This window comes from Myotis daubentonii, chromosome 16 (genome assembly GCF_963259705.1).
Source record: "Myotis daubentonii chromosome 16, mMyoDau2.1, whole genome shotgun sequence".
Classification (NCBI taxonomy): Eukaryota; Metazoa; Chordata; class Mammalia; order Chiroptera; family Vespertilionidae; genus Myotis; species Myotis daubentonii.
This window is the reverse complement of record NC_081855.1, coordinates 44,498,256-44,519,534: the sequence shown is the minus strand read 5'-3', so window position 1 is coordinate 44,519,534 and position 21,279 is coordinate 44,498,256. Positions and strand designations below refer to the sequence as shown.

At 45.4% G+C, this 21,279-nt stretch overlaps 1 protein-coding gene and 1 long non-coding RNA gene across 3 annotated transcripts in view; one reads left to right on the top strand and one right to left on the bottom strand.

The window, feature by feature from the left end:
• SLFN11 (schlafen family member 11) overlaps positions 1 to 13,218 on the bottom strand; it is a 26,917-nt gene extending 13,699 nt beyond the window's left edge. Inside the window, exons 1-3 of one of the 2 annotated variants that reach the window (XM_059670517.1) lie at positions 12,959 to 13,218; positions 12,452 to 12,607; positions 3,437 to 3,498 (exon numbers count right to left, since the gene is read on the bottom strand). In XM_059670517.1, the coding sequence (XP_059526500.1) occupies positions 3,437 to 3,456 (20 nt within the window). In that variant the 5' untranslated portion in view covers positions 3,457 to 3,498; positions 12,452 to 12,607; positions 12,959 to 13,218. The other variant, XM_059670518.1, reaches the window with a different exon arrangement.
• Positions 10,824 to 21,279, top strand: LOC132218797 (uncharacterized). Its single transcript, XR_009449273.1, has 3 exons — positions 10,824 to 11,190; positions 11,900 to 11,953; positions 20,689 to 21,279. It is a non-coding gene; the product is annotated as an uncharacterized LOC132218797 (long non-coding RNA).

Here is a 21,279-nt window from a genome sequence, read left to right as displayed (position 1 = left end):
CCACTTATTGGCATAGTAAGAAGTGGTTAGTCTAAAAAATGTTTTTATTGATTTTAGAGAGACAAGAAGGGAGGGGGAGAGAGAGACAAACATCAATGAGAGGGAGAAAAATCAATCGGATGCCTCCTGCTTCCTGCATGCCCCCCACTGGGGATCAAGTCTGCAACCTGGGCATGTTCCCTGATCAGGAATAGAACCGGTGACCTTTCAGTGCATGGGACAACGATCAGCCAACTGAGCCACACCAGCCACGGCATAAGAAGCCTTTTTAATTGTCATCTTCTATTTAATTTGGGTGGTGGACATATTTGTGCTCATTATTTTGTTCTCTGTATTTTTTGTAAGTTTTAAATTACTCATAACATAGAAAAACCTTTACCTCCAAAAATTTAAAAGGAGATTAAGGGGGATGGAGTAGAGGGGATCAATGCGTGGGGGGGGGGGGGGGCGAAGGGACATATGTAAGACTTCCAACAATAAGGAATTATTTTAAAAATAAATAAATAAAAGGAGAGTAGGGGATATAAATTGTGGGAAACCACCTATTGTCTTCTCTAGCAGAGAGGTGTAGACAAGGAGCCCGGAATGCTGGTGACCCTTAAAGCCCTGGCAAAGGTCAGGGCTACACACCCACTGTTTAGTCAAGACAATGGTAGCTGAAGCAACTTCCCCACCAGATAGTCATGTAAATCCTTACTGATAAGATAGCCTTTCTGGGAGAGGAACCAAGATGGCGGCATAGGTTAACGCCGGAGTTTGCTGCTTTGAACAACTACTTCAAAAGTGAAACCAAAAAACGGAAGGGACATCACCCAGAACCACAGGAACGCTGGCTGAGTGGAAGTCCTACAACTAGGAGGAAAGAGAAACGCACACGGACACTCAGAGGAGGCGCGGTGCTGAGGTCAAGTTCTGAGGTGCGGAGTGCTTGGAGCAGGCTGGCCGCGGAGGGTGCGGTTGGCGTTTTCAATCGGGAGGGAGACGCAGACTCTGAGCTCCAGATCCGGGCGAGTCTTTAGGGACCCAGACTCAAACGGGAGAGGCGGGACTGTCTGGCTTCGGTCAGAGCGAGTGCAGCTTTCTCTCCCAGCTTTGCAGCGGGTGCTGGGACTCAGAGAGGCAGAGCCCCTGGGGACAGGACTGAGAGCCGCCATAACTGCTCTCTCCGGCCCACCCTGTTGATCCTGTGCGACCCGCCCCGCCTAATCCCTGCACAAAGGCATTTGCCAGATAGCCTCAGGCAAAGGCTAGATTAGCACCTCCCTAGAGGACAGAAGTTCTCTCACTGCTGACACAGCTGATTCTCATAGCCACTTGGCCTGGAGGTCAAACCCTCCCTGGAATTAGCTACAACAATCAAGATTTAACTATAAGACTGCGAACAAAGACCACTAGGGGGTGCACCAAGGAAGCATAACAAAATGCGGAGACAAAGAAACAGGACAAAATTGTCAATGGAAGATATAGAGTTCAGAACCACACTTTTAAGGTCTCTCAAGAACTGTTTAGAAGCTGCCGATAAACTTAATGAGATCTACACGAAAACTAATAAGACCCTCGATCTTATACTGGGGAACCAACTAGAAATTAAGCACACACGGACTGAACTAACGAATATTATACAGACGCCCGACAGCAGACCAGAGGAGCGCAAGAATCAAGTCAATGATTTGAAATGCGAGGAAGCAAAAAACATCCAACCGGAAAAGCAAAATGAAAAAAGAATCCAAAAATGCGAGGATAGTGTAAGGAGCCTCTGGGACAGCTTCAAGCGTACCAACATCAGAATTATAGGGGTGCCAGAAGATGAGAGAGAGCAAGATATTCAAACCTATTTGAAGAAATAATGACAGAAAACTTCCCCCACTTGGTGAAAGAAATGGACTTACAGGTCCAAGAAGCGCGGAAAACCCCAAACAAAAGGAATCCAAAGAGGACCACACCAAGACACATCATAATTAAAATGCCAAGAGCAAAAGATAAAGAGAGAATCTTAAAAACAGCAAGAGAAAGAAACTCAGTTACCTACAAGGGAATACCCATTCGACTGTCAGCTGATTTCTCAACAGAAACTTTGCAGGCCAGAAGGGAGTGGCAAGAAATATTCAAAGTGATGAATGCCAAGAACCTACAACCAAGATTACTTTATCCAGCAAAGCTATCATTCAGAATCGAAGGTCAGATAAAGAACTTCACAGATAAGGAAAAGCTAAAGGAGTTCATCACCACCAAACCAGGATTATATGAAATGCTGAAAGGTACCCTTTAAGAAGAGGAAGAGGAAGAAAAAGGTAAAGATACAAATTATGAACAACAAATATGCATCTATCAACAAGTGAATCTAAGAATCAAGTGAATAAATAATCTGATGAACAGAATGAACTGTTGATTATAATAGAATCAGGGACATAGAAAGGGAATGGACTGACTATTCTTGGGGGGAATAGGGGTGTGGGAGATGTGGGAAGAGACTGGACGGGAATCGTGCACCTATGGATGAGGACAGTGGGTGGGGAGTGAGGGCGGAGGGTGGGGCGGGAACTGGGAGGAGGGGAGTTATGGGGGGGGAAAAAAAAGGAACAAATGTAATAATCTGAACAATAAAGATTTAATTAAAAAAAAAAAAGATAGCCTTTCTGTTACTGGAACTTGCCTGCCTAAGGGCTATAGGTGGATCCCAAACTAAATAAAAGGATGGCAAGGCTTGAGCACAAGTGGAGTCCATCCTCTTGGAATGGGCTCTTGCCTGGCCCCCAATTTCCAAATTATTTCTTGTCTCGTCTCTTTCATTTGCATGCAGCCCCTCTTCCAGATCCTGAACCCTGAACCATGCAGGACGTGGGGGAATATACACAATAAATTTAGATCATTAGCAAGAAAGTGGTTAAACTTTTGGACTATACACATTCTTAGGACAGGCTGGGAAATGAAGATGGTCAGGGCAGGGGGTGGACCTGATTAATGGGAAAAGGAAGGATTGATGGATTCTAAGTCGTTATGCTATCAAAGAACTTGCATTTGGGAGTGGTTGAGCAAATCAATAAAACTCAACAGCACCATGGTGAGGAGGGGGCGCTTGAGATGCTCAGGATTGTATTGCCACCTGCACAGCCATTTTTCTCTTTTCCTTGATTATAGACTGAAAAAGTGTGATCAAAGCATTTCATTCTTTTACTTATGAATACAGGGAATGTTCAATGAGTGTTCATTGTAGGCACACTAAGTGCTGTGAGAGATACAAGGAATCTGCCTGTTGGAGATTTATGGTTTAGGTCTCCACATCAAATAGCTTTTACAGTATGTGGAGAAAAAATCGTAGCACTAAATGCCTATATTTGTAAGAGAGAAAAATAAAAATAGTGATTTCCTTCAAAATTTAAAGAACTTAAAAAACAAAAAAACTGATGTCAGCCGCCTGCACACAAGCCTTGCCTACCTGCTCTCCGAGTGAGCCATGCTTTGGTCCACTTTCTTCCCAGGCACACACCTCCAGATGTTCTGGAAGACAACACAGGGACAGTTGAGAGGAGGGACCCCTTTGTGTCTGGAGGTTCCCAGTAGGGAGTTTGCTCTTGCTTCCTGGCTTTTCAGATGAATATTAAATAGTCCAAACACTTTAAAGACTCAAGATTGGAATTTCTTACTGGGGGAAGCTCTTGTTTCCTTAAAACCCTTCTCCTCCAAAAAAAAAACAAAAAAACAAAAAACAAAACAAAACAAAAAAAACCCTCCTCCAACCCTAGCTGGTTCAGCTCAATGGATAGAGCCGTCAGCCTGCGGACTGAAGGATCCTGGGTTCGATACTGGTCAAGGACACATACCCCAGTTACAGGCTCGATCCCCAGTATGGGGCGTACAGGAGGCAGCCAATCAGTGTTTCTCTCTCTCTCTCCCTTCCTCTTGGAAATAAATAAAAATTATAAAAACAACACTAAAAGCCCTTCTCCACCTTCTCTTTTTGTGCCTCCTACAGCTGACAACTAGAACTTGTGTGGTATGGTTCAGGCTTCAGCATGGGCTGTCTGGGTTATTCAAATTTCCTTTTCTCTCCTCCCTGTTATAATATTAATCCATACACGGAGGTCTTTCTGGCACCACAAGCACCATCCTCACAGAGTTCTCTAACTAGAGACCTGTGCATCTCCCACATATGTGAAAGGCTTGGTGTTAGAGGGACCTCTGCTCCCTCCTACTAAATGGCCCCAGCTGACTAGATCAAGGGAGAAGTCAGCCTCAAGCCAGCAAAACTCTGACTTGGCTGATATGATAAAGAAAATAGATGAGCTGGGTCAACCAGTGCGTTTTGCAAGAGAATTTAATTTAGGGACCCCAGCCCTGGCCCTGTGGCTCAGTTGGTTGGAGTGTCATCCTGTACACCAAGAGGTTTTGGGTATGAGTCCCAGTACAAACCCATAGGATGTACAGCACCAAGAATGAACCATAATGTAAATGGTGGACTGTGGCTGATGATAATGTATAACACCAAGAATAAACCATAATGTAAATGGTAGACTTTGGATGAAGTGGTCCATAGGCAAAGGAAAAAAAAAATTTCAACTTACCCTCAATCCTGACACCTTACCAAAAAATAACTCACAATGAATCATAGAGTTAAATATGTAAAATGATTAAAAAAATTTTTATGAGATAACACAGGAGAAACTCTTGATGACCTAGGGCAGGGGTGGGCAACTCCTGGCACGCGTGCCAAACATGGCACGCCAGTAACTTTTACTGGCACACGAAACCCTCTCTTATAATCTTCCATTTACAATTTTTGTGAACATTTGAATGACTTAAATGTTAAATTACAAGGAACTGGAAAGACACTTGATGTTATGTTTGGTTACATAAAGGCTTTTGAAAAGAAACTGGAAGTCTTTAAGAGGGATGTGGATGGTGAGAGATTTAGATATTTCCCAAACCTCAAGAGGCACATTAAGACCTCCCAAAAGATGACAGAACAGAATGTCAAAGCCTTCAAAAGCTGTTTTTAAACATCATCGAGTCAACTATTGAGCAGTTCTTCTCAAGATTTGCGAAATTCAGAGAACTGGAAGAGACAGCAAAATTCATGAGGTTTCCAGACAGCATGAAACTGGAGGAACTAAACTTACAAATGTTTTCATGGATAGACATGGCTGACTTTGAAATGCAGTTGATTGAATTTCAGAGTAGCTCAATTTGGAAGCAGAAATTTATTGACCTTAGAGTTGACTTGGAAAACATTGAAAAAAGCGATTAGAGACAGGAGTACCAGAGAGAAGTGTCGAAAACGAACTATTGAGGACTTGGAATGCCATTCCAGAAAATTTTTTCTGTTCAAAAAACTTTGCAACAGTGTTACTCTCCATGTTTTCATCCACATACGCTTGTGAATCTTTGTTCTCAGTGATGAATTTTGTTAAGTCTCATAATAGGAGTAGCCTAACGGATGAAAGTAGTAGCTCATGCATATCTCTGAAGGTCACAAAATATAAACCTGATGTAAAATCTCTGTCATCAGTGATGCAGCAGCAAAAGTCCCACTGATAATATCAAACAGAGTCATAAAGTTTTCTGTCTGACTATCAGTATACATGTATACATTAAAAAATAAATGTATTTTTCATCATCATATACTGTGTTTTTGTCACTCGAATGAATTTTATTATTTCTTCAAGGTTCTTCACATATGTACACCTTAAGAGATATCAAGTAGGCATAACATGTTTGCCGGGGTCCAACCCCAGCAGGTCCAGGGGTCCCCAAAGGTGTGGACGGAGTCGGCGAAGAAGGAATGACACGGAGACAGCGTTCAGTTGATCAGCAGCCTAGCCAGGATCTCCAGCCAAGTTCTGGTCTTGATCTCCAGAGAGGCTCTGCCTCGGATCTCCAGCGAGGTTCTGTAGCCATGTTCCCTCGCTAGGTTCTCCAGCCAGGTTCTGTCCAGGCTCTCCAGTCAGGTTCAGTGTCCAGGTTCCAGTCAGGTTCTCCTGCCAATCTCTGTAGTCAGGTTCAGTCCAGGATCCCTTGCCATGTTCTCCCGCTAGGCTCTGTCTCTAGGCTCCGAGGCCAGTCCCTCTCCAGGATCCTCCGGCATGCTCTCTCCAGCGAAATTCTTCTGTCTCTAGAGAACGTTCTGTGTAGGTTCTGTGCCTAGGCTCTGTCTCTCTTGGTCCTGTCTTCCAAGCCCTGTGTTCTGAGTTCTGTCTCTTGCTGTCTTGTTCTGAGTTCTGTCTCTAGGCTCCGAGTAGATTCTGTCTTCTTGATTCTGTTCTAAGTTCTGAGTGTTTCTGTCTTGTTACAACTGTATTTATACCAGTTGATTCAATCCTATCAATCTCTATTACAAAGGTTAGGGCGTTTCTTATCTCCATTCCAGGGAGAAAAGATTATGTAGTTTAAGCATGATTGTTCGTAGTTAAAGGGATTAATTACCCGCCTGGCACTTAGTTGAGGGGTTTTATTCCCTCCCTAACTTCAGGGGAAAATCCCTACCTGGGGATTCAACCTTTCTCGGAGAGGTGACTTTGGTTAAAACACAGCGCCAAGAAGGTGAGCAAACATATTAAGAACCGTATGCCATATATGCCAGGTCCCTTGAAACAGCAAGGATGGACCGGCTCCCGGCACATGTTCTCAAAAAATTAGGGTTGGCACGCAGAAGAATTTTGAGTCAGAGATTTTGCTGGTTTTGGCACGCATTCACAAAAAGGTTGCCCACCCCTGACTTAGGGCCTAGTAAAGAATTCTTTGATAGCCCTAACCAGTTTGGCTCAGTGGATGGAGCATCAACCTGCGGACTGAAAGGCCCCAGGTTTGATTCTGGACAAGGGCATGTACCTTGGTTGCGGGCACATCCCAGTAGGAGGTGTGCAGGAGGCAGCTGATCGATGTTTATCTCTCATCGATGTTTCTAACTCTCTATCCCTCTCCCTTCCTCTGTGTAAAAAATCAATAAAAAAAATATATATATATATATATTTTTAAAGAGTTCTTTGATAACACTAGAAACTCAATCTGTAAAATAAAAAAATCAATAATATGAACTTCTTAAAAAATTTAAAACTTTCCTCTGTAAAAGATCCTGTTAAATGAAAAGACAAACTGTATAGATGGAAAATATATTTACAAATCACGTATCTGACAAATGAACCAAATCTAGAATATATAAAGAACTCTAATTTTACAGTCAAAAAACAATTTCTCAGTTAAGGGAAACTTTCACAACTTGATAAAGAATATTTATAGGAGCCCTAGCTTTTTTTGCTCAATGGACAGAGCATCGGCCAGAGGACTGAAGGGTCCCAGGTTCAATACCAGTCAAGGGCACATGCCCAGGTTGCGGGCTTGATCCCCAGTAGGAGGCATGCAGGAGGCAGCCAATCAATGATTCTCTCTCTCCCTGGCTGCCAGAGGGATGTCTGACTGCCAGCTTAGGCCCAATCCCCCAGGGAGCGGGCCTAAGCCAGCAGGTGGACATCCCCTGAGGGGTCCCAGACTGCGAGAGGGCACAGACCGGGCTGAGGGACCCCCCCCAAGTGCACAAAGTTTTGTGCAACGGGCCTCTAGTAGGACAATAAAACCATCACTTTTTGAATTGGTTTGTCTTCTAGACAGAAATTAGTTACATCTTTAAAAGCCTAAAATTCTTTACATCTTCTCACTTTACTGATCATTATATGTAACTTTCCAGGGCTGTAAAATGTCAAAATATATGGAACTTATTTAATTGCAAATAGGATGTCAGAGTTATGTGTTTCATAGAAAAGGAAATGATCATTCTTTAGGCCTTTAATGCCCAATTATACTGAAAGCATTTGCTGTTAATGTTTTACTCCAGGCCTGTGCTCGACTGCGGAGGATGCAGGCGGGCCTGCCCTATCCTCTCTGGGCCTGTGATCAGCCGTGGAGGCCATGGGCTGGCCCCTCTGTCCTTGTCCGTGTCTGCTCCAGCTCCAAAGGGACTGCCTGAGCCGCAGTGCAGCGGCTGGGGCCGGCCCCCATGTCCCTGTCCATGTCCGCTCTGGCTCCAGGGGGCCAGCCCAAGCCGGGGCACAGCAGCTCGGGCTGGCCCCATCTCTGTCTCCTTGCTCGCGCAACTTCCTCCTGTCCGGTCGTGGCCCATTATGGTGTCCTAGCCTAATTTGCATATTACCTCTTTATAGAGATAGATAGTAATATAGTCCTAGTTAATGCATAAGACAAGAAAGAAAATAAAAGGTATACAGATTGGAAAGGGAAAAGTACAACTGTCTTTGTTCACACATGACATGACTACCTATGTAGAAAATCCCAAAGAATCAATGAAAAAAACAACAACCACCTCTTGGAAGTAATTAGTGATTATAGCAATGTTGCAGGATACAAGATTAATTCACAAAAGTCAGTTGCTTTTTTATATATTAACAATGAACAACTAAAATTTAAATTGAAAACATATCATTTACATTCGCACCAAAACATAAAATGAAATATTTAGGTATAAATTTAACAAAACATGTACAAGTTCTATATGTGGAAAACAACAAAATCTGTTGAAAGAAATCAAAGGCGATATAAATGGAGAAATGTTCCATGTGCCTGGAAGAGAAGCTTCAATATTGTCGAAAGATCAATTCTTCTCAACTTGATCTATAGATTTAATGCAATCTCAATAAAAATCCCAGCAATTATCTTGTGAATATCAACAAACTGATTCAAATGTTTTCATGGAAAAGCAAAAGACACAGAATGGCCAACACAATATTGAAAGAGAAGAACCAAGTCAGAAGACTGATAATACCAACTTGAAGACTAACTATAGTAATCATTTATTATAATACTCATGACAGTGTGCTTGAGTATTGTGATGAAAAACAGACCCACACAGACCAGTCAACTGATCTTTGACAAAGGCGCAAAGGCAATTCAACAAATAAGGGTGCTGAAAAACTGGATGTTCACATGCAGAAATATGAATCTAGAAACAGACATATACCTTTTCATAAAAATGAACTCAAAATTGTTAATAAACCCAATGTAAAACGCAAAATTATAAAACTTGTAGAAAATAACAGCAGATTATCTGGGTGACCTTGGGTTTGCTAATGACATTTTAGATACAACACCAAAAGCATGACCCATGAAAAAAATTGATATGTTGGACTTCATTAAAATCAATAACTTCCGCAAAAGACTGTTAAGAGAATGAAGAGAAAATTTTTGTAAAGTACATTATCTGATAAAGTATTAGTGCCTAAAATATACAAAGAACTCTTAAAACTCAACAATAAAACAACCCAATTTTTAAAATGGGCAAATCATCTGGACAGACATCTTACAAAAAAGATATAGAAATGGCAAATAAGTGTATGAAAAGATTCACCACAGCATATATCATCAGGAATTTGCTAATTAACACAACAATGAGATACCACAACATACCTATTAAATTGGCTAAAATAAAAACAAAACCCGCCGAAGCTGGTTTGGCTCAGTGGATAGAGCGTTGACCTGCGGACTGAGGGGTCCCGGGTTCGATTCCAGTCAAGGGCATGTACCTTGGTTGCGGGCACATCCCCAGTAGGGGGTGTGCAGGAGGCGGCTGATCGATGTTTCTCTCTCATCGATGTTTCTGGCTCTCTGTCTCTCTCCCTTCCTCTCTGTAAAAAATCAATAAAATATATTTAAAAAAACAAACAAACAAAAAACAAAACCCAACAACATGAAAAATGGTACAGCCACTTTAAAAGACAATTTAGAGTTTCTTACAAAATTAAACATATTATTACCATTTGATCCCATAATTGTGCCTCTTGGTTTTTACCCAAATTAGTTGAATATTTATGTTCACACAAAAACCTGCACATGAATGTTTCTAATAGCTTTACTCCTAATTGCCAAAACTTGGAAGAAAAAATTCAAGATGCAGCCGAAACCGGTTTGGCTCAGTGGATAGAGCGTAGGCCTGTGGACTGAAAGGTCCCAGGTTCGATTCCAGTCAAGGGCGTGTACCTGGGTTGCGGGCACATCCCCAGTGGGAGATGTGCAGGAGGGCAGCTGATCGATGTTTCTAACTCTTTATCTCTCTCCCTTCCTCTCTGTAAAAAATCAGTATAATATGTTTTTTAAAAATTCAAGATGCAGAAGTATACATATAGATTTTATCTTTTATAAATACGCCAAGTATGCACATACACCCAAGGTACATATTGTTCCTGGACACATGTATATAAAACCGGGTGTAAGCTAAAATGACTGTAAAGCTATACAATAAACAGGATATTGGTTGTCTCTGAGAAAAGGAAAGAAAAATGGAACTGGAGATGAAAAGCAAGGAAAACTTCAAATTTATCTACAATGTTTTATTTACTGAATTTGAAAAAGACGAAGTAACTGACAAAATGTTAACAGTTGGCAGTTTGAGGTAATGGGGTAACAAAAATTAAGGGAACAAAAGAAGTATTTGTTATATTATCTTTGTACTTATTTAAGTTTCTTATTATTGCTGTTATTAAACACACAGAGACACACACCGCACCAACTCAAATTGTATCACAGAATAAATACTTTTACATACAAGAAAAACCATGAACTAATATAAAATATGACATGACCAATTAATAGTCAAAATTATCTCAATGCATTAAAAATGTGTTTGATACTATTTACAAATTATTCTAGAGAAGCATTATTTAAAAAGAGTAACAGGAATGGGGGACATCTGTAATAGTGTTAAAAAAATAGTAACATGTTACACACACACACACACACACACACACACTCACTCTTCCTCCTGCCCTCCTCCTTCCCGCCTCCCGCCTCGCACTCTTCCGCCTTCCACCCCCTCCCTTGCGCGCTCCTCACCTGCGCCCTGCGCCGCCTGCGCCCAGTGCTGCAGCTTCGCTGTGGCTCCCCCACCGCCAACCGAGTAGGTTGCCCCGGTGTCCAACGTCAGGGATGCACCGCGAGCCCTGGCCAGCGAGGCTCCTGCAGGGCAGCGTGGGGACCACAGCTTGGGGCCCGGGGGCCAGAGCTGGTGTGTGCCTGAGAGTGGGAGCTACTTTGGAAATGCGGCCTAAGAGGTGGTTTGGCGTGTGGGGAGCCTCTGCCCGTGGCCCCACCCGGAAAGTAGGTTAGGCTCCCCCGGGGCTCAGAAGATTACGACCCTCAAAGAAACAACAGACGCATCCTACATTATGGCTCCGTCCGCCCCAAGCATATGCTGTATTTCACACAGAGAAGTTATGGCCTGCTCAGAATTAAAACCAGGATTAAATGAGCTCCTCGGATTTATTTCCCCCACCTCAATGCCTAATTATTGTCTCCAGTAATTTGTTAACACACATACGGAAATAGTTTATTTAATTTGGGTCTAAATAATCATCTTACATTTATGGCTGAAGTAATGAAAACATTTATGTTATAATAGTGGCTGTGCCAATTGATGTGTAGAGAATATATGTAGGTGTTGCTGTGTCTAGTAAAATAAACATCTGTTGTTATGGATTATTGTTTTCCTATTCTAGAATGCCAACTATTTCTCAACCAGCCACCTGAAGTATTCATAGTTATATATTCATGCGTGCCCCATCACCAAAAAGATTTGAAGAAGCAACTTGTTTAAAAGCACTGTCCAGTGCTTTTGATTAATGTTGGCGAACAAAATAACCACATGTACTTTTGACACTTGCAAAAATAACCTGGAAAATCCAAATGGGTCAGAGCTTCCCAGTCAGTGTAGCTTAAGTTTCTCCTGAAAATTAAAGTGTATATACTATGAAAACAAAACAAAAAAAAACCTGACAAATAATTTGAACAGTCATGCCCTCCCGCCAAAGCTCTAGCTCCTCCCTTTCCCATTTGAAAGTTTTTTTCCCCCAGATGCTTGATTGGCTTACCCTATATAACCCCCTTACACCACAGTCTGTCTCAGAACTCTGCCAGGTTTTCTGGACTGGAATCCTGCATTGCTGGCCTGAGCAAGAAGGTGAGTCCCATCTACAGACCAGTTCTCACTGTCTATTTCATTCATTTATGAAATATGTGGCTGTTTGTGTCCACTCAGCCTGTCTTGCCTAAATATACAGGCAAGATATATCGGGAAGGGTCACAGAGTGGATTTTCATCTTAGAGGGTTTTTTTTGTTGTTGTTGTTAATCCTCACCTGAGGATATTTCTTCCATTGATTTTCAGAGAGAGAGAGGGAGGGAGGGAGGGAAGGAGGGAGAGAAACATTGATGTAAGAGAGACACATCCACTGGTTTCCCCCAACGGGGCCTGGGGATCAAACCTGCAACCCAGGTACGTACCCTTGACCAGGAGTCAAACCCTAGGGCCCTTTGGTGTGGGGGTGGGGTCAGTGATTCTCTAGTCACAGAGCACACTGGCCAGGGCAGAGCTGTGGGCTTTTTTAATCTCTTTTAAGACCATACTTTCTGTTGAACTGGCAAGGCGTGGTGGGTCTTTCCAGACAGTCTGTACTGACCTTGGGAATTCGAAGATTCCTCCGGGTTAGGATGTTAGAGAGAAAACGCCTGGAGTCCTGATCTGTTCCGGTCAGGACTGAGGGCTACGGTAACCCTCAGAAGGAAGAGCTGGCTCTGAAATCTGAGCCCCCGTGGAGAAAAGTGACTTGTGTAGGCTGTGGAGGGAAGTTACAAATCAATGTGGTCAACAGAAGAAGCTTAGAACAATAGCAACAGCATTAGCCGCCAAATCAACAATAGGAAATCCAGCAGAAAGCTCTTGTTTGGTTTCTTTCATGTGTCCATCCATACAGATTTCAAGAATTATTACAGTGTGGCTTTAGTAATCATTTTTAACTATGAGAAAAGGTGTTGTGTCCTAGAGGGAATTTAGTTTGAGATGTCATGAGCCAGTGCTTTATGCCGGTCTCATCCTGTCAATAACAACGTGGTTCTTATTATTATTACAAGACGCCCTTCAGCAGTAATCATCAGGTAACTGAAAAGCATAAAGGTTTTTTACTTACAGGACCTGGAAGTCGCACAGAACACTTCAGGTTACACAGCGAGGTTGCCGGTAGAGAAAGAAAGAGAAGGCACTGGCCTGGGGTTCTGCTTCTATTTGAAGTTGAAGATGGCACATAACAGTCGCGGGCTCACTCCTCATTGGTGGATTTGAAAACAATAGAATGGGAAGTTAAAGCAGGAGAAAATTTAAAGAAACAGCAGCCCAAATGATCAGTTATGAAATCAACCAAGATCTCTAAAACAAAGGAGTCTTAGTAGGAGGAGGAGATGGCTTGGTTCTTTACCTTGTCGTGTGGCTAGGTTATGTGTTTATTCAAGACTGTCATCTTTGAAGTAGATCCTCTTTGAAACGAATGCCTGGCAATCAAAGCTTAAGTGAGTCACTTGCATTGCAAAAAGAAAAAGTACATTACAACCAAGCTCCCAATCTTTCAGCACACTTTTAAAAAAATGCAGATTCTAGGGCTCCTACCTAGACATACAGAATCTAACAGTGGATCTATTTTAAGATCCCAGGTAATTCTGTTGTGCCCAGATTTCAAAGTTCCCAAGACCCCCAGGGAGCCAGTCAGTCCGATGCAAAAGCAAAGAGTCATCTATTTCAAACCCGGGTTTGGCTCCCCTGCCACACTCACCGATGCAACGGTAAGCTCCAGTGGCCGAGAGAGAGAGAGGCCTGATGGTACAGGGGGTTTTAAAGGGGGGTGGAGTGAGGGCAGGAGAGGGGACTGTGGGCCCCGCCGATTGGCCAGGCGCGAGTCGGGTCATCCTGGGCGTGGCCAGCAGGGGCCTGGGCTTCCGGGAAGAAGGCACTCTCCTGAGCACATGGCGGCTGCCCCAAAAATAGAGGACCCAGGGCAAGATGGAGGGCGCAGTCCTAGCCCCCCCCAGGGCGAGCTGAGCCCGGGCTCCAGGGGCCAGTCCGGTTGCTGGGGGTCCAGTAGATCGACCAGTTCCAGCCCAGGCAGGAAGTCCACGTCCTCCGTCTCGTTCCCGGGGGCGTCGGTGATCGCCTCCTCCTCCATCTCCTCGGGCGAGGGCACGCGCCCCACCGCCGCTGCTGCCGTGTGGGTCCGGTCCAGTCCGGGGGCGGCGGGCGGGTGGCAGCCTGCGCCGGGCTCCCGCCGTGGGCTGGGGAGTCGGTGCCCGAGGCCGCCAGCAGCGTGGTCAGGCCCCGAGACGACCCGCCCTTTCAATTCTATGGTGAGCCAGGAACTACTGTACTCCCATTTACTACCTCCTATTATTACAATCTCCAGGCTCACTGTTCACAGAAATTGTCACAGAAATTACTAGTATCACAGACTGCCACACAAATCCAGTTTTTACTAAATTTGTTTCCAATATGGCCAGCATTATCACTTCATGATGTTGCCTATGTGTGTCAAACAGAGTAATTATCTGAGTGCAGAAAAGTATTATAATCTACAAATTACCCCCTGAAGACACAGCATTTTTTTTTTTTTTTTAAATCAAACTTGAGCTGGTGTAGCTCATTTGGTTGGGGCATTCCCAGGCTGTAGGTTTGATTGTTATGGACCAACATTTGTGAGAATAAGACCACCGACTCCAATCAGGTCTTAGCAGCAAGCGAGGATTTATTGAAAGCTGGCCAGCGTCTGCAACAGGTGCCCCAGTAGGAAGCCCCACTCTGCTGCAGCCCCAAGCCTTTCTCTCGGAGCCTATTTAAGGGTGTTAACCATCAGTGGAAACCGGTGTGGTGTCACACCTGGCTGGAGCATTTAACCACAACCTATTCCTTTACAAGCTCAATGGAAATCATTGTCACACCTGGCTGGAGCGTGTCCGGGCCTCCAAGAAGTACAGATTAACATCAAGATACATAGAGTACAAAGAAGTTACGAAATATTCTTTACATCAGTTAAAGGTTACATATCTATACCCATTTCACTATATGACGCTAAGCGTGCATGCCCATCACATGATCCCTGGTTAGGGTACATGTGGGAGATAACCAATCGCTGTTTCTCTCTCTCCCTCTCCCTTCCTTTCTCTCTAAAAATCTACACTAATAAAAGAGAAAGATGGTAATTGGTGTACGACCGCTACCCTTTTCATTGGCTAATCAGGGCGATATGCAAATTAACTGCCAACTAAGATGGCGGTTAATTTGCATATGTAGGCACAATGCAGGGAGGTGAAAGGGAAAGCAGGAAGAAGCCCCCTGCCACTGACAGTGATCAGAAACCCAGGGGGGAGCTAAGAGCCGGGGGGCAGGGCAAAGGCGGCCGCCTTTGCCCTGCCCCCCAGCCATGATCGGAGAATTGGGCACCTTTGCCGCCCTGGCTAGTGATAGCAGGAAGTAGGGGTGGAGTCAGCAATGGGAGCTGGGCAGGATCAAAGCTGGCAGTCCCGGGAGCTAGGGGTCCCTTGCTTGGGCCTAAAGCGGAGCCCGCAATTGCTGGGCCGCTGCAGCTGTGGGTCCCCGCTGCCCGGGCTGGATGCCTCAGCCAGAGGTGTTAGGCCTGGGCAGGGGCAGAGCCTGCAACCGCGGGGAGCTGGCGGTCTCCTGCCTAGGCCTAACGCCTCTGACCGAGGCATTAGGCCTCGGCAGGGGCAGAGCGGGAGATCGTGGGGAGCTGGTGGTCCCTGCTGCCCAGGCCTAATGCCTCGGCCAGAGGCGTTAGGCCTGGGCAGGGGCAGAGTGGGAGCTCACGGCACCGCTGCTGCTGCGGGTCCCCGCAGCCCGGGCTGGATGCCTTGGCCAGAGGCGTTAGGCCTGGGGAGGGGCAGAGCCTGCAACCGCGGGGAGCTGGGGGTCCCCTGCCCAGGCCTGACACCTTTGCTGGAGGCCTCATGCCGGGGTCCTGCCCCAGCGGGTCCAGGGGTTCCCCAAAGGTGTGGACGGAGTCGGCGAAGAAGGAATGACACGGAGACAGTGTTCAGTTGATCAGCAGCCTAGCCAGGATCTCTAGCCAGGATCTCCAGCCAAGTTCTGGTCTGGATCTCCAGAGAGGTTCTGCTTCGGATTTCCAGCGAGGTTCTGTAGCCATGTTCCCTCGCTAGGTTCTCCAGCCAGGTTCTGTCCAGGCTCTCCAGTCAGGTTCAGTGTCCAGGTTCCAGTCAGGTTCTCCTGCCAATCTCTGTAGTCAGGTTCAGTCCAGGATCCCTTGCCATGTTCTCCCGCTAGGCTCTGTCTCTAGGCTCCGAGGCCAGTCCCTCTCCAGGATCCTCCGGCATGCTCTCTCCAGCGAAGTTCTTCTGTCTCTAGGCTCCGTGTAGGTTCTGTCTTCTTGATTCTGTTCTAAGTTCTGAGTGTTTCTGTCTTGTTACAACTGTATTTATACCAGTTGATTCAATCCTATCAATCTCTATTACAAAGGTTAGGGCGTTTCTTATCTCCATTCCAGGGAGAAAAGATTATGTAGTTTAAGCATGATTGTTCGTAGTTAAAGGGATTAATTACCTGCCTGGCACTTAGTTGAGGGGTTTTATTCCCTCCCTAACTTCAGGGGAAAATCCCTACCTGGGGATTCAACCTTTCTCAGAGAGGTGACCTTGGTTAAAACACAGCGCCAAGAAGGTGAGCAAACATATTAAGAACCGTATGCCATATATGCCAGGTCCCTTGAAACAGCAAGATGGACCGGCTCCCGGCAGCCTCAGGCCTGGGCAAGGGGCCGATCCGGTGATCAGCGATCGGAGGGTGATGAGGGTCAACTCCTCTGGCCGAGGCATCAGGCCTGGGCGGGGGGCGGAGCCAGCAATCGGAAGGGGTTGGGGGTCCCATGCCCAGGCCTGATGCCTGGGCCAGAGGCATCAGGCCTGGGTGGGGGGGCGGAGCCTGGGATTGGAGGGATATGATGGTCCCCTTGCCCAGGCCTGAAGCCTGGGTCAGAGGCGTCAGGCTTGGGTGGGGGGGGGGGGGGTGGAGCAAGCGATCAGAGGGAGATGGGGGTCCCCTGTCCAGGCATGATTCCTGGGCCAGAGGCATCAGGCCTGGGCAGGGGTCAGAGCCAGTGATGGGGGGAGATGAGGGTCCCCTGCCCAGGCCTGACACCTCTGGCAGAGGCGTCAGGCCTGGGCAAGGGGCCGATCAGGCAATGGGAGGGTGATGGGGGTCAACGCCTGAGGGCTCCCAGTATGTGAGAGGGGCAGGCTGGGCTAAGGGACACTCCCCCCCCCCCCACCCAGTGCCCCTAGTCAATTTTATAAAAAAATAAAAAATCATGCTTGAAAAGTGTCCAGTGAGAAAAACTCAGCGGGGTCCAGAGGATGTGTTAACCATGTTTACAGAGGATTTAGTGTTGTGCTAAATCGTATACGCTGATTATCTCTAGGAAGAAACTATGCTTCAGAAACGTTAAGGAACAATGCTGATAAAGTAACATCTCCCAATCACTGAGTCTTTGACCGTCTATACTAATAAAAGGGTAATATGCAAACGGTCCTAATGCCCTCATGCCTAACGACTGGGCTGCGTGTGCATGAGGCCAGGGGATGTGAGGCTGCATCAAATAAAATAAAATGCGTTCACATGCCTTAGAGCACAAACATCCCAGCAGATAACTCAGTGCAGGTTATTGTGTAATCACAATGATTATACAATAAGTCACAATGATTACACAATATTGATTACACAATAAACTTATTTTCACCGAAAAAAATAACCCCTGGTATCTTTTCATTTAAAGATGCCCCAGTAAGGCTACTGAAGTTTTCATCTGTCCCTTTCTACACTGAAGAAGACAGGGTTCGAGGAAGGGCTCCCGTTTCGTTTTCTCAGTACCCAGCTAAGAGGCCTCCGTGTGCACGATGGGCGCTCAGGCTGGAAGCCCCGAGGGGAGGCGGAGCGAAGTGCTTTCCCTCGGGACCCCACTCTTTCTGGGAGTCCGGCCTGGAGGGTGCTCTCCCTGGGACCCCGTAAATCCGCCTCCCGGGGCAACTGTGCAGCAGCGGGCTGAGTGAAGCGCGGAAAGGGTGACCGATCCATGCGGACGTGTATGCTGGTGGAGGCCACGCAGCTGTCATAGTTGAAGTCGTCCTGGATGGAGGAGGGGGGTAGCGGGGATCGGAGTCGGCCCTGTCAGCAATGGAACCCCAGCTCTGTGCCCAATGATGTACAGCACACGGACCTCAATGGTCCTCAGTCACTTCCTGAGCAGCAGTCAGCCCCGACCGGGGATCAAACCCTAAACCTAAGTAGGTGCCCTCACAGAATGGATCTCAAACACAGCAGGGGCCAGGGCACGCCAGAGGGGTTTTGTTGAGGGGCCCTGACAGGCAGTGTGCAGCGCAGTGGTTAGAACCTCCTCCTGATACAGCAAGGTTGCAGGTTGGATCCCTGGTCAGTGTACAGACAAGAAGCATAATAAGAGTGCATAATAAGTGGAACAACACACTGGTGTTTCTCTCGCTCCCTTCCTCTCTCTAAAATAATCAATAAAAATTAAAATAAGAAATAAACCCTCTGGCTTGCAGAGTTGCTATAACAGTTAGAAAGCAAAGTCCCATCCCTTCCTGTTCATTCAACAAATACTTCATATACTCCTTCAATAATCACACTGGGGATGGATGTTTATTTGTTTGTTTTGGTTAATCCTCACCTGAGGACATTTTTCCATTGATTTTTTTTTTTTTTTTTTTTTTTACCGAGAGTGGAAGGGAGGACAGAAGACGAAAATTAATGTGAGAGACATCAATTGGTTGCCTCTCGCTGAATTTCTGATGAGGGCCCCGGATTGAGTCTGCAACCCAGGTACGTGCCTTTGATCTGAATCCAACCCGGTACCCTTCAGTCTGCCTGCAGAAACACTATCCACTGAACCAAACCAGCATTTATTTTCTTTTTAAGTCCTCCTCTAAGGATATGTTTTTTTTCATTGATTCTAGAGAGAGAGGAAGGGAGAGGGAAAGAGAAAGAGAAACATTAATCAGTTGCCCAAGCAATCTGACAGGGATGGAACCCACAACCCGTGTATGTGCCCTCACCTGGAATCAAACCCATGACTCTTTGGTGCGTGAGAGGACACTCGAACTACTGATCTACACTGACTAGGGCCTGGAGGTACATTTTAAAAAAAAATTTCAGATCTGCCCTGGCCAGGTGGCTCAATTGGTTGGAGTCTCAACCTGTACACCAAAGGATTTCCTGTTGGATTCTAGGTTAGGGCACATACTTGGGTTTAGGTTAGATCCCGGTGGGTCAGCAGGTGCAGAGGCAGCCTATCGGTATTTCTCTGTCACATAGATGTCTTTCTCTCTAAAAATCCATTTTAAAAACATCCTCAGGTGAGAATTAAATATATATATATATTAAAAAATTTTCAGATCTAAAATTTTATTTGGTTCTTTCTTAAATTTCATTTTTCATTTACAGTTCACATTCAATATCCTATCCTATATGATAAAACCCTAATATGCAAATCAACCAAACAGTGGAATGACTGGTTGCTATGAACTGACCACCAGGGAGCAGACGCTCAATGCAGGAGCTGCCCCCTGGTGGTCAGTGCACTCCCACAGGGGGAGCGCCGCTCAGCCAGAAGCCGGACTCAAGGCTGTCGAGTACAATGGCAGCGGCAGGAGCCTCCATGGCAGCCCTAAGGAGCAGTGAGATGAATGGTAGGGAGCAGCAAGCAGGCGGGCGGTAAGGAGTGAGGGGTCCTGGACTGTGAGAGGGGAGCGGGCCTAAGCCGGCAGGTGGACATACCCTGAGAGGTCCCAGACTGCAAGAGGGCACAGGCCTGGCTGAAGGACCCCCCACCCCACACCTCCAGTGCACACATTTCATGTACTGGGCCTCTAGTATACTATATCTGCCAGGCACTGAGAATTTAGTTTAATAACTACTGGTTGTAGACACTTTGGTTTGTGCCAATCACATGAAATAAAGCACTTAATCTTCACAACAATCATCTGAGGTATGTTATTTCCATTTTACAAAAGGAAGATCAGCCCTAGCTGGTTTGGCTCAGTGGATAGAGCGCCAGCTTGTGAACTGAAGGGTCCCAGGTTTGATCCTGGTCAAGGGCACATGCCCGGGTTCCAGGCTTGATCCCCGGTGGGGGGGGGGGGGGCATGCAGGAGGCAGCCAATCAATGATACTCTCATCATTGATGTTTCTCTCTCTTCCTCTCCCTTCCTCTCTGAAATCAATAAAATACATACGCACACATAGAGATAGATATAGATTTTTTTAAAAAGAAAGAAAGACCAGTTAATTTGCCCAAATCACATTTGGGTGCTTGAGTCCATATTTGAACCTTGTCACATCTGACTTGAAACCCACACAAGTACATGGGTACCCCAAAGCTCAGCTGAATGGAAGCTGGTCTTTTCTGGGTAGGATTCTAAGTAGAGGGTGGATGTTTTTCCACCCATTTCAACATTCAATACAATATTTCCCACAGAATCTCCAATTAGTCTCAAGCACCTGTCCTAGAGCTGAGAGGGGCCCAGGGATCTGGAAGTTTAACAGTCACTCCAGGTGATTTTTATTGGGCAAAGCTGGAAAACTCTGTTTAGGTTTTTTTGTGCAAGTGAAGGTTTGTTCTACAGACCTCCTTAGTTGTGCTCCTGGCAGCTGCCATTTTACAGGGATGGCACAACCACCAAAGCCAGGGAAGAAGAATGCTTCTGCCCTAATTGTGGAGCTCTGTTGCTGAGTTCCCTAAAACAGCTTCATTCCACCCCATCCCCGTATTTCATGGAGCTTGGTGATGAGCTTTGGATCCTTTACTGCCCGTCACCGTCTTCCTCTCTGTAGGTATAAACTCAGGTGGACTGGGCCAAGAAATCAAATGGAATGTGAGAGGCTCCTCTGCACCGAGAGTTGCCCTATCGTAGGCTGCAGTGTGGAAAATGTCTCACATAGAAGAATCAGAATGGCTTCCAGAAAAATCAACCCAAACAGGATGAAAAATGAAATGTACACAATGATTACAACTATGCTAAAATTTATCTGTCAATGGACCCACACTGGAAATGAATAAGCAAAAATGACAAACTGTATGATATGGTGGTAATACTGGGGATGAGTTTTCTTTTGTCCTCTATGTTCTAAGCTTTCCGTGATGTCATTATCCAGGGTGGGACAAAAGCAGGTTTACAGTTGTGAGTATGAGAAGCATAGCATTTATTCTTGTATTATTATTTATTAATTATTGTATTATTTTCCGTCGGCACAACTGTAAGCCTATATAGACTTAGAAATGAAATGTATATTGTTTCTTAGTGTAGAATATGTTTTTCTCTAAATATTTTTGTTATGTAAGTCACTTATATTGATTTTGTAGAAAAATTTTAGAAACTAACAATAACCATGTTGCTTAATATCACAAATATTATAAATATACTC